At 42.4% G+C, this 12,349-nt stretch overlaps 1 protein-coding gene across 1 annotated transcript in view; it reads left to right on the top strand.

Moving 5' to 3' along the window:
• Positions 1-12,349, top strand: part of SEPTIN10 (septin 10) — a 55,853-nt gene that overhangs the window by 30,366 nt on the left and 13,138 nt on the right. The window contains exons 5-8 of the mRNA XM_068565200.1: positions 3,382-3,568; positions 7,318-7,479; positions 9,082-9,178; positions 10,292-10,460. Of these exons, the coding sequence (XP_068421301.1) occupies positions 3,382-3,568; positions 7,318-7,479; positions 9,082-9,178; positions 10,292-10,460 (615 nt within the window). The remainder of the gene's footprint in view (positions 1-3,381; positions 3,569-7,317; positions 7,480-9,081; positions 9,179-10,291; positions 10,461-12,349) is intronic.

The following is a 12,349-nucleotide window of genomic DNA, read 5'->3' as shown; positions in this document are numbered from 1 at the left end:
ACAATATTTATTTTTTAATTGTGTGCTTAGTCCATTCACAGGTAATATATTTACTGATATTTTACCTTTAAATTTACCATTTTATTTTGAGTTTTCTGTTTGTCGTGAGTTCCATGTTTCTTTTTCCTTTCTTGCTTGATTTCTATTCTTGTAGTTGTTACCCTAGAAATTACAAACATAATCTCTAACCTAATCAAGGTTTAAGGTTAATTAATATTTGCACTTGTCCTCGATGATACAAATAGACAATAAAATGGAATTTTGAACAGTTAAACTCTGTTAACCTCCCCCCACCCTGCCAACTCACTCTGTCATGTTTTCTCTTTTTCCTAACCACACAAGACATTATTATTATCATTTTATATAGCCAGTATTTACTACCCTCTTAACCAAAATTTTCTGTTTTACTCTCATACTTGAAATTTTAGTTGGGTATACAATTCTGGGTGGGCATTTATTTTCTTTCCTCCCATTGAAGATACCATTCCACTGTCTCCTGGCTTCTGTTTTTACTGCTGAGAAGGCAGCTGTCAGTCTGTCTTCCCCTTAAGAGTATCCTCCTTATTTTCCTCCAGTGCTTTTAAGATCTTTGTTTTCGTTGTTCTCCAGTTTTACCATGATATATCTAGGTTTTTATTTATTTATAATTTATCCTGATTGTGATTTGTTTGACTTCTTGAGTCTGAACAGTATCATCAGTTCTTTTAAAAAATCTGAGACATCATCTCTTCAGATGCTGTTTCTGCCCCTTCTGAAACGGTGTTAAATGTATGTTAGACCTTCTTGTTATGTCTTCTGTGTTTATTAATCTCTGTTCCATAGTTTTATCTTTTTTTTTTCTTCTCTCTGTTGTTCTCTGGATAATTAGTTTGGATTTATCTAGTATATTACTCTAGTATACTGATTCTCTCTTTAGCTGTGTCCAATATGCTTTTAAACTAATCCATGAGTTTTTCATTCTGGTTATTATAGTTTTCAAATCTGTACATTCTGTGTGGTTCATATTCATATCTGTAGGATCACTTTTTGTTACTTTACTATTCCCAGCATGTATATTCAAGTTCGCCTTTATTTCTATTTCTTTTGTCTCTATTTTGTAACTATATCTTATAATTCCAGTACATTGCAATTTTGCAGTTATTGTACTGATGTTTGTTTTTTCCTTTGGTTCTTATTCATTGTGCCTCTTCTCCCCTATATGCTTGGTTGTTTTTTTATTAGAGTTCTCATGGTCTTTGAAAAGTTATTTGCAGAGATATTCAGAACAGATTTGGATTTGCTTACATTAGGTCCCTCTGGGTGTTAATACTCAGGATCCTAGTTTCGTGGCTTGAGGTTCTCAGAATCAGAGGCCATGTGTGAACCCGGGCCATGGATTCGTGTGAGGGCTGACCCCGTGGCCACAAGTTCTTGAGGCTGGTTCTCCCTCTCCGTTTATTTTCCCAACTTCATTTAGTGCCAGGGCAACCTTCCCTCGGATCCTTGGGGAGAGGGGAGGAACTGTGGGTTTACTTCTAGCTCATTCCTGCACTGAAGGTATAGATCTGAGGACCTCAGCCCAGTGTGGGGAGGCAGTCTCCTCTGTGGACCTGGACTTTGCTTTCTTCCTTCTTGTCCCACAAATCCTTCGGGAGCAAAGCCGAAGAACCACATTGACAAACTGGCCTCCGGATGAAACTAGCACTGATGCTTTTAGTGCAGGGGCTGGTAGACCTTTTCTGTGTACCAGGCCAGAGAGTAAATATCTCAAGCTTTGCAGAACCTATGGCCTCTGTCCAAACTACTCTGCTTGTAGCGAAAAAGCAGCCTTCAGACTATGAATAACAAAGGAACGTGGCTGGATTTGGCCCATTTACCAAGCCCGCTCTGGTCCTCTGCTCACCTCCCTGTTTCTACTCTCTTCAGTTTTGACGTGGTTACTTCCTTACCCTTTATGAGTACTTTGAAAAAGGAGGTGGTTTTTGTATTTTAAGCCAGTGTCTTTCATTTCATTGAAGATTGAACCTGCAATGTACTGGAAACAGAAGCCTAGAGGAAAATACTGTGGAAGAATTTCTAATGTTATTATTACTTATTTAACAAAAAATGTTTATGGTTTTCATTTATGACAGGCATTATGCAAAGCATTCAGATAGAGGAATGTTTATGGCTATTTATAATTGATCTATTTTAAGTCATTAATAGAAGCTTCTTTGGAAATTTTATGTTAAATATGTACTTACAGATTAATTTTTACTGTTTTATTATTTTGGGGATGGCATCACGTTGGGTCACATTTAGACCAGTTTCCCAAGGATGGTGTTCCCAATAGTACATCTGATGTGGTGAAGGTGTGCCGTTGTGTTGTTGTGTGGAGAGCACAGAAGCGTAAGGTCCCGTCTCTGTCCCCAACTGCGTGCCGTCTGCCTGGGGATAACAGGAGTTCTGTGAGTTTGAAAGAAGGAGGTGATGATCCTCAAGGACTGGCAGGGCCAGGCGTTCCACTGAGTGCACATTTATTACTACCTCAGCTGCACAGTTACTGCTCCGTTTGGGGGCTACGGAGATAAGTGTAAAGGTGTCCAGGGAATTTGATAGAGGATCCGTTTGCTGCTTTTTTCACTTGGAAGCCCAGATTTGCCTGATGAGAATAGTTACGCATAGAAAGTTGAGGTTCACAGGCGGTGATTTAGCATACCAAAATGAAGTGGACAGTTCACAAACTATTGACTGCAGTGCATCATTCTGTGAGCTGTACCCTGAAGGGTGAACAGCCTGGGACAGCTGTGGGGGCAGGCGCGCCAGGCGGGAGGAGGGGTCCAGGCAAGGACTCGCGTGTCGGCTGCGACGGGCTTTCCCTTGCTTGTAAGTAAATGAGAATAAAGTCATGCCTGCGTCACCAGTTAGGCGCTTCCACGTGGGTGTGCCCTTCCTCCTTACTATGTTAATGCTTTCCACGCCTCACGATCCGATTTCAGAAGCAGGGAGTCATGGAATTTGACTTAAGTACCTTTTAAGTTGTTGATACTCATGCCTTCTCTCAGCAGAATAATATGCCATGTCCAGTTTGGTTGCAATTAGACGCCTACCCTCCTTCAGCAGCCTGGCAAGTGTGGGAAGCCGTGCCAGAAGGGCTCCAGTGTGTGAATGAGTGTGAGAGGGAATTAGTGTACGTTCAGTGTTGTTTCTGTAAAATGGTTTAAAGCACAGGTTGTTCTGATGGTTTCAAAGTACTGCCTTTGTACCTGCACGTTTGCACATTGTTTTATTACTTATCTGTTTAGCATAGATAGCAACTGTTCACTGGTGAAAATACAGATCTCAAACTTTAGATTTATGCATATACCTTATTAAGGTATCATGACTATATTGTATTAAATATTTAAATAATTGTTTTTTCAGCTACCAACCAATTGTTGACTACATCGACGCTCAGTTTGAGGCCTATCTCCAAGAAGAGCTGAAAATCAAACGCTCCCTCTTTAACTACCACGACTCTCGCATCCACGTGTGCCTCTACTTCATCTCCCCGACAGGCCACTCTCTGAAGACACTGGATCTCTTGACCATGAAGAGCCTGGACAGCAAGGTGGGTTTGGAAAAGGACCAACCATCGTGCTTCAGTTCATTTTAATAGTTCCAAGTTCATTTACTTGGAACTATTAAAATATCTTTATGCTATGTACATATGTCATAACTCTTATTCTGTGCATTTTAAAAACATTTGATAATTTTCAATTTTAGGATATTTTCCAGAGAAATGCAGTTTGGGAGATGAGATGCAAAGAAAAAGCATTAACATAAAATTTTAGTCCTTTTTTAGTGATTAAATTGCATGCCAGAATATGGGTATTCATTTTCATTTAACTATAGAATTTATTTGACACTAACTTTACTAAATGACACTATTAAGAGAGAAGAAGCTCACTGATTAAGATCAAGGTCTAAAGTCTCACTGCATATTACAGTAAATTACATTCTTATTTCAACCGTATCCAGAAAACCTATTTTTGAATTTCTGAGCCAATGAGCTATGTATAAATTCAGGGAGCTGTAAAAAATAGTATCCACAAATTAATTCATTTCAGATTTTTTTTATTTGTTTAAAAGATAGTTAAAGACTACTGTCTTATACTAAAAAAGTCTCCAGGGTTCTCCTGTGACCTCTGATGGTGTGAGGAATGCAGCTCCATTACCTGGCTGAGCATTTCGTGAGCTAGGACTGGGAAAGCAAGGGCATCTGGCCACTGCTGCTTTCTGTACGGAAGTCGGTGTGGAAGGCACGCGGGCCAGTGGGTACAGCATCGGTGCAGAGACGGGCTGGCTTCTGACCAGCACCGCAGTCCCCAGGCTGTGACGGGCCTGGAGGAAGCTCATGTGAGAGTCTGTTCACCTGATCGGATGTTCTAACCATTTAGCCGGTTGTTTTCATAGTTGAGTCTGATACAGGAAACCCATCTTATTCAAGGGACGTAAACCCAAGAGCGCACAGCTTTGTCTCAGGCTGCGCTTGTCTGGTGGCGGCAGAGATGCCTGCAGTACTCGCTCTGCCACCTAATCGCCCCTTGTTCCTGGCAGGTTCCTACCCTCCGAGCGTCCGTCTCCCTGCCTCTCAAACCAGAACCAGGAGAGTATCTACCTCGAAGGCAGGTGTGAGGGTGGACTAAATCGACAGTGTGTCTTGTTCTTACTACAGGGCTCCGCGGCTCCCTCCACGTGGAGAGTTACCTCCTGTGCGGGTGGTGACACGTCCCCCTCCGCCAGGGCCACTGTCGTGGCTGGGCCGGCCCTCTTGGTTCTTAGGGTCCCAGGATGCACATCAGCAACAAGCATCAGGGGACTCTGAGGAGCAAGGGTTGTTCCGACGGGTCCTGAGGGTGCACAGCACACTCGAGGCCACACGGTGCGGGGGAAGTGGGGAGGGAGGGAGGGAGGGATCGTGAACCTGGGCTCAGCCTCTGTCAGGGTCTGAGGGTGAGGCATCTGGGGTTTCACAGCTTCCCGCTTTGGTGGAGACTTTAAAGCACTAGCGTGGGAATTGGGGCTGGGAAGGGAGAGGCAGGTCGTTCTAGGCTCAGCCATCTAGGCTTTCTGAAGGGGGTTCCTCCAGGCAGGGCTGCCCGGTTCCTTACCTGATGGTAGCCAGTAGCTATGTCCGCAGCTGCAGTGGGTTTATTCGAATGGATGTCTTTGAAGTAGATGCCTCAGCAAAGGTCAGTTTCAGGCCATATGCTACAATCAAAAAGCTTAACGTCAGGTATGTACACTGGCCTGCTTCTGCTATTAATAGTGGAATCAATTAGAAGTTACTGACTTGGCATAATTTATTGAATATCTATGTATCAATATTATGATAACCGAAATAAAGAACCTGGCATCAAATTTTTATATACTTTGACTAATTTATCTTCAAAGCTGTTTACCCACAATTGCTGAATAGTTTGTTTCATGGATAGTTGGAAAAATCTTTACCTCCTTTGGAACGTATTTAAGACCAATAAATCCAAACGTACACAGTAAATCAGTGTGAAATTGGAGAAGAAAAATACATTTAAGAATAGAAAAGGAATTATGATATTTAGTTTTCACTTTCATTCTGAAAATGACATTGATGGCTCACTCTCTTGACACACATAACTACTTAGCCTGAAGTCTTTCACTAAAAACAAACTAATAACCCAAAAAACCTACAAACCCCTGAATTTGTGGAGACATCACTCTTTGGTGGGGACATTAATCATACAGAACTAGCGTTGCAGGTCAGTCGGTCTTCAGGACCCCACATCTCTTCCTCTCAGGCCAGTGATAGGACTTTTAAATGATGCTGAGAAAGGGGGACTTCCCTGGTGGCGCAGTGGTTAAGAATCCGCCTGCCAATGCAGGGGACACGGGTTTGATCCCTGATCCAGGAAGATCCCACAGGCCGCGGAGCAACTAAGCCCGTACGCCACAACTACGGAGCCTGCGTTCTAGAGCCCTGCGAGCCACAACTGCTGAGCCCACGTGCCACAACTACTGAAGCCCGTGCGCCTAGAGCCCGTGCTCCGCAACAAGAGAAGCCACTGCAATGAGAAGCCTGCGCACCGCAACGAAGAGCAGCCCCTGCTCGGCGCAACTAGAGAAAGCCCGCGTGCAGCAATGAAGACCCAACGCAGCCAAAAATAAAACAAAATAATTTAAAAAAAAATAATGCTGAGAAAGTTATTCCTTTGAGTCATGAACGTTTTTAGTTGGTATTCGTAAAATCTCCTTCTTTCAACATCTGGGTAAGAGTCTGACAATGGGGTGCAGGTCAGACGAAGTCATTGGGAAAAGGGACCTGCTTAAATAAGAGGCAGAAGGAGGCCCTTGGCCTGTTCCGTAGGTCTGCTGAGATCAGTCACCCTGATTACTTAGTGCTTAGAGTATTAAGAAAGAAAAAATTCTTAGTGAATTATGCAGCTGATTTCAGCTCACGGCTTACATTTTATTTATTTTGTGTATGATGGAATTGTCAGAGACTGAGAGAAGAAAATGTGAGATTTCTAAACCTGAATTCAGACGAAAGATGCACTTTATAAGAGCTGTGCTTTATTTATGTATGTATGGATGGATGGCTGCGTGGATGGCTGCGTTGGGTCTTCGTTGCTGCGCGTGGGCTTTCTCTAGTTGCAGTGAGCGGGGGCTACTCTTTGTTGCGGTGTGTGGGCTTCTCATTGCGGTGGCTTCTCTTGTTGCGGAGCACGAGTTCTTCAGTAGTTGTGGCACGTGGGCTCAGTAATTGTGGCTTGAGGGCTCTAGAGCGCAGGCTCAGTAGTTGTGGCACACGGGCTTAGTTGCTCCGCGGCCTGTGGGATCTTCCCGGCCAGGGCTCGAACCCGTGTCCTCTGCATTGGCAGGCGGATTCTTAACCACTGTTGTCACCAGGGAAGTGCCAGAGCTCTGCTTTTTAAAAGCAGTTATTGTAAGGCCAGCATTTGTAGGAGTGGTTGTATGTGAGTATCTGGTAAAAATGAAGCCAGTGATGCTATGTCAGGAGTCGGCAAGCTTTTCCTGTGAAGGGCCAGGTAGTAAATACTTCAGGCTTCGCAGGTCATGGGCCTCTGATACAACTACTCACTTCTGCTATTACAGAATGAAAGTGGCCATAGGAAATATGTAATGTGTAATGAATGGGCCTAGCTGGGTTCCAGTAACTCTTTATTTATGTAACCAGGCAGTGAGTGGACTGTAGTTTGCCCGTCCTCTGATCTAGGTCAAGGAAATTTGTAAGGGACTGAGTGGTTTTGAATGCAAAAACTTCAGGATTAAAAAATAAATCCTCAATCATGAGATTTTGTTTCTCTTTATTCTTAATAGGTGAACATTATACCAGTGATTGCCAAAGCAGATGCAATTTCTAAAACTGAATTACAGAAGTTTAAGATCAAGCTCATGAGTGAATTGGTCAGCAATGGTGTTCAGATATACCAGTTCCCAACAGATGATGAAACTATTGCTAAAATCAATGCTTCAATGAATGTAAGCTCTTAATTGAATATTATTTGTTTTACATATGAAAAAAGTGATTTATAAGTAACATTGCTACTAATGTATTTTCACTTCTGTCTTCCAAAACAAGGTGAGTTTTGAAAGAGTCCAGTACAGGGAAATGTTTTATTTTCTAGAGTTGGAAAAGTATAATGAGAATATATTTTTGAGCATTTTTCTTTCCTCCCTACTTTCACCTAAATGAAGTGATACATCTGTGAGTCCGGGATTCATCTTTTGTGGAACCATATTTAATTGCCTTAGAAAGATTCCTTTCTGTCCTGTCTTTAAGAACATGAGAAGACATTACAGCCTCCCTCAGAATGCTTTAGGATCTTAAAATCTTTAAGGAGAGCTTTCTAATCTGGTATTGAAGCTCATTCTCCCTTACAGGGTCGCAGGTACATATGAAATATTCACATAACTTTTTTATATTTTAATATAGAATATATTTAGTATATCTTAATTACACATAACTTAATATGATTGAGGATGACTAAGTTCCTTGTGTTACTTGAGGCTACCAAATTTCTTAAATACTTGGTTATATTTTGACGGATCATGGGTTTTGGAGTCAGACTTTACCATGTGTTCTTGTGGGAATTATTAACCTCCCTGAGACTGTTAACTTATCTATGAAATTGGGTTAATAATACCTGTCTTAAGGGTTGTGAGGATACAGCTTTGTCACTTTGTCACTGACACAGTGACATTCAGTAGCTGTTTGTTCCATTTCTCCCCTTTTGCTTTTCTGATTTTTTCATACTTTGTTCATATTAAGATACTTAAACTAAATATATAGAAAGCTGACTAATGTAAAGGAAGTGATATTAATTCCTGTGTGTTGTCTTTATATCTAATTTTGTTTTTTGTGCCCACCTGGAATAAGTTTTCAGAGGGGTGCAATTAAGAGACTAAATATTGTCAATTATTAAATATTAAACATAGTACTGTTTACATTAGACTTTTCCCCTAAATTAATCCTCAGCTTCAGACAGGACAGTCTACTCACTGCCATTAAATCTAGCTATTGTATCTTTGTTCAAAATCTTCTCCTTACTATGCTAGTTCTTCCTATTCTGCTTGATCCGTCTCCAGTTTGGGTTGTGTCTTCCTGCCCAAAGAGACCTCTCCCTCCTCTAAATTTCTATAACATTTGTATTTAGCATTAGTTTGGGACTTAAATATTATTTTATATTAGTGTTATATATGTATATATACACTATATATATATACTTTGGTTATATGGGGGTGTGTGTGTGTGTGATTTCCTCAACGTTATCTTTGTCTTTTAGGACCAAGATAATAATGAGGGAAATGATACCTGTGCTAGAATTGTTTTTGTATTCTTGCAGCAAAACAGGAATACGTGTGGGGCATGCTCAGTAAATAATTCTCTCTCTAGGGCCTGAAGATGACTCTGTAGAACAGTTGGCATACACGTGAACAGTTGTGAACACATGTTCACAGGGCACGTTTTAAAAGCTGAGGCACAGCAGATCATTTGGCTTTAACACATTTGTTATTTAGTAAATTTTCTCTTCTCTGTTTTTACTGGTATGAGATGTGATTGATGTCCTGTCTCCTTTCCAGGGACACTTGCCGTTTGCTGTGGTAGGAAGTATGGATGAGGTGAAAGTTGGAAATAAGATGGTCAAAGCTCGCCAGTACCCTTGGGGCATCGTACAAGGTAAAGGAGCTAAACGAGGATATGTGTGCTGCTGGACAGCCTGAAAGTGGCATTTAATGCGTTCTAGGAGGTGATGCTGATTTTGGGTTATGATTGGCTGTCAGAAGGGTTGGCTCTGTGCTGTTTTAGCCACGTCTGCAGAGGCCAGGCACAGCCTCCCTACTTCCTGTCTTAGATCACGTTACCAGCCCAGGTGCACCAGGACGTTCAGAAGGCGGGCAGCACTGGTCGGGTACTTTGAACAAAATTTGAGTGTAAATAGTATTGTTTAAACATAGTACGTAAACTAAGTACTAGGTAATTCTGGGACACAATAAACCACTTTGTAAATTTATATATTTTTACTCATCAAAGTATTGCCAACTATTTCCCAAACAAACCAGTCAGCCAACTAAAAATGTTTAGCATTTATCTGACTCTACGATTCGTAAGCACTTAGCACTGGCTGGGTCATTCATTCACGATGGGGAACGGATCACCCCTGCTGGTACTGGTTTCCCAGCGCTGCTTTTTTTAAATTGACAAATTTTGTAATTAGTGGAAAATATTGACAAAACTTAACATTTTTAACGTATAGAAAATATAAAGGTAATAATTGTACTTAAAAACTATTGGTCACAGTAACATATGTGACTCAGGATCACAAATGCGGCATTGTGTGACAAGAATTTGATGTTTATAGCAGGCACAGATGGTGTTCTCGAGGGTGCAGAATTTACCACCTTGAAGTTTTAGTGAAAAAATATTACATACTCTTTTCAGGCGGTATGTGAAATGTCCTGAGGACGGTTTATAAACTGCTAACAAAATATTAGTGAAATGACTGGAGCATATGGTACAGAACAGAATGTATTTCTTTCCTATTTCCTGTTTATCCTTGGCTACTAAATTTAAGCAAACCTCTGTTAATCCATATCGCCTATAATTCGGTGTGTGTAATAGAAGAATTGCTTCCTTGGTTACTTGTATGAAACAACCGTAGCTGTTAATCAGACTGATCATTTCGCTGTTTGGGTTATTTCAAATGTGTTTTCATTTACTCGTCCATTCAACAAATACTAATTATATGTCAGGACTAAAAATCGGTGTTGCTGTTTTCTGTTTTCCGGCTAGTGGAAAATGAAAACCACTGCGACTTTGTCAAGCTCCGGGAGATGCTCATTTGTACGAACATGGAGGACCTGCGAGACGAGACACACACGAGGCACTACGAGCTGTACCGGCGCCGCAAACTGGAGGAGATGGGCCTCACCGACATGGGCCCAGAGAACAAGCCGCTCAGGTGAGCGGCCAGGGAGGGAGGTGGGGTGGGCCTCTCCGTCTGCCCAGGATGACGGAGAGTCTCCCACACCATGACGTAGAGCCACCTGCTACGATTAATGCCTCTGCTTTCCATGCCGCTCTCGGAGGTCTCTGTCCTTATCCGACTCAGGGAGTTCAAGTAGAAGGGAGGACATAGGGCAGAAGCCCAGGATTTCAGCATCTGGTGAAGTGAGTACCCAAAGGAAAAATCTCTCATTATTTGGTTTTATTTTTGTATTTATGTGAAGAAGGTAAAAGTGTATTGATTATTATTTTAAAGATCTGGACTATGAATCATATTAAGTCAACTACAAAGCTGTTGTTTTTTATCCTGATGGAAGTTTTGGAATGACTACACTTAGGAAAATATCTTGTAAAGGAAGCATGAAAGTTCTTGTCGGGAGACAGAGATGAGACTGAAAATATTACCATAAAGTTACAGGAATCGTAACTTGCTCAGTGGTTAGAGCGTGAAGTGTTGTTATAAACTTGCTTCATAATTTTATATGCTGCTACCTTCCCAAGGTGTTTGTTTTTTTTGTTTTTTTTCATTAAAATATGTAAAGGTGGAACTCTAACCCTTAACAGAGTAAATCAGATTTGTTTTGACATCACATTCCCAAACGATTTTGCTCAGGACCAACGCTGTTCTCAACCTGTTACGGGACCAAGGGTTCCTCTGCGTTTCATTACTGACGTTCCAGCCGTTCCCTGGGGTCCGCGTCTGCACCAAACACCGCAGGAGGGGGGAGCGCTGGGTCCAGCTGCCACTGCACGTGACCTTCAGGAAGGTTTAATAATAGATGAGGCTCAACTTTGAAGCTTTTCCATTCTACACATGAATGAGTGTTTTAGCTCTGGTAGCGTAATTAATTAAGAATTCTATGTACTTCACGCTCCTCACCAATTTCGGGCATGCTGTGCTTCTAGTTACGGGCCAGTTCTGGTGAAGCGATGATTTTCTCTGCTGAAGAGAAAGCATCTAGCATTGGCTTCCCTTCGTGTTTCCCAGGAGGCTTCACTTCTCGCTCTTTCAAGTCTGTGGGTGGTGACGGGTCCCCACGTGCCTGAAGGAGACGCGGATCCTGAGTGACAGCAGGCGGGGCAGCCTTGCGTGCTGGAGGAGAGGGATTCAGGGGCCTGGTGGATTGGTCATCAGTCACCTGTGGAGGACTCAGAAATGCAGGTTCACAGTTTCCGGGTATGGAGCCGAAGAATCACATTTAAATGAAAATTCCCACTCAGCCCTTCAGCAGACACTTCCTGCTGGTCCCTGGCTAAGTGTGCACCGTGGGTGCAGAGAGGAAGATGGTCTTGCCCTGTGTGGTGAACAGGGGCTGGGGGAGTGAGGAGGCCCGGGCAGGAGGCTGCTGTGGGCGTCCAAGTACGAGCAGACAGAGGCCTGTGCTGTTGTGGCAGTGGTGGAGGTGGTGAGAAGCGTGGTCCCCACATGGGACTGGAAGGTGACGTCAACAGGACTCTTTGATGGTCTGGATATGGATGTAAAGGAAAGAGGAATCCAGGGTGGTGGCTCCAGTTACTGTTTTCGACCTGAGAAACTGGGTGAACAGTGGTGATGTTTATGGTTAAGAGCAAGACTTGGGAAGGGGTAGATTTCCTGGTGGGTAATTGAGAAGTTTGGGACATGTTACATTTAAGTTGATTATTAAATATTCAGGTGAAGACTTAGAGTAGGTTATTTCATAAATGAATCTGGAGCTTGGGGAGAAGTGAAGGCTGAGATGATACTTTGGAGTCAACAGTGAATAATACTGCATCTGGTGTTTGCAGTGCTCTAGGCTAAGTGCTGGTGAGGTAATACTGAATGAGACGATATAGTCCTGGCTGTCATGGGGTTTACATTCTCGC

Source organism: Eschrichtius robustus, chromosome 15 (genome assembly GCF_028021215.1).
Source record: "Eschrichtius robustus isolate mEscRob2 chromosome 15, mEscRob2.pri, whole genome shotgun sequence".
Taxonomy (NCBI): Eukaryota; Metazoa; Chordata; class Mammalia; order Artiodactyla; family Eschrichtiidae; genus Eschrichtius; species Eschrichtius robustus.
This window is presented reverse-complemented; position numbering and strand designations above follow the sequence as displayed.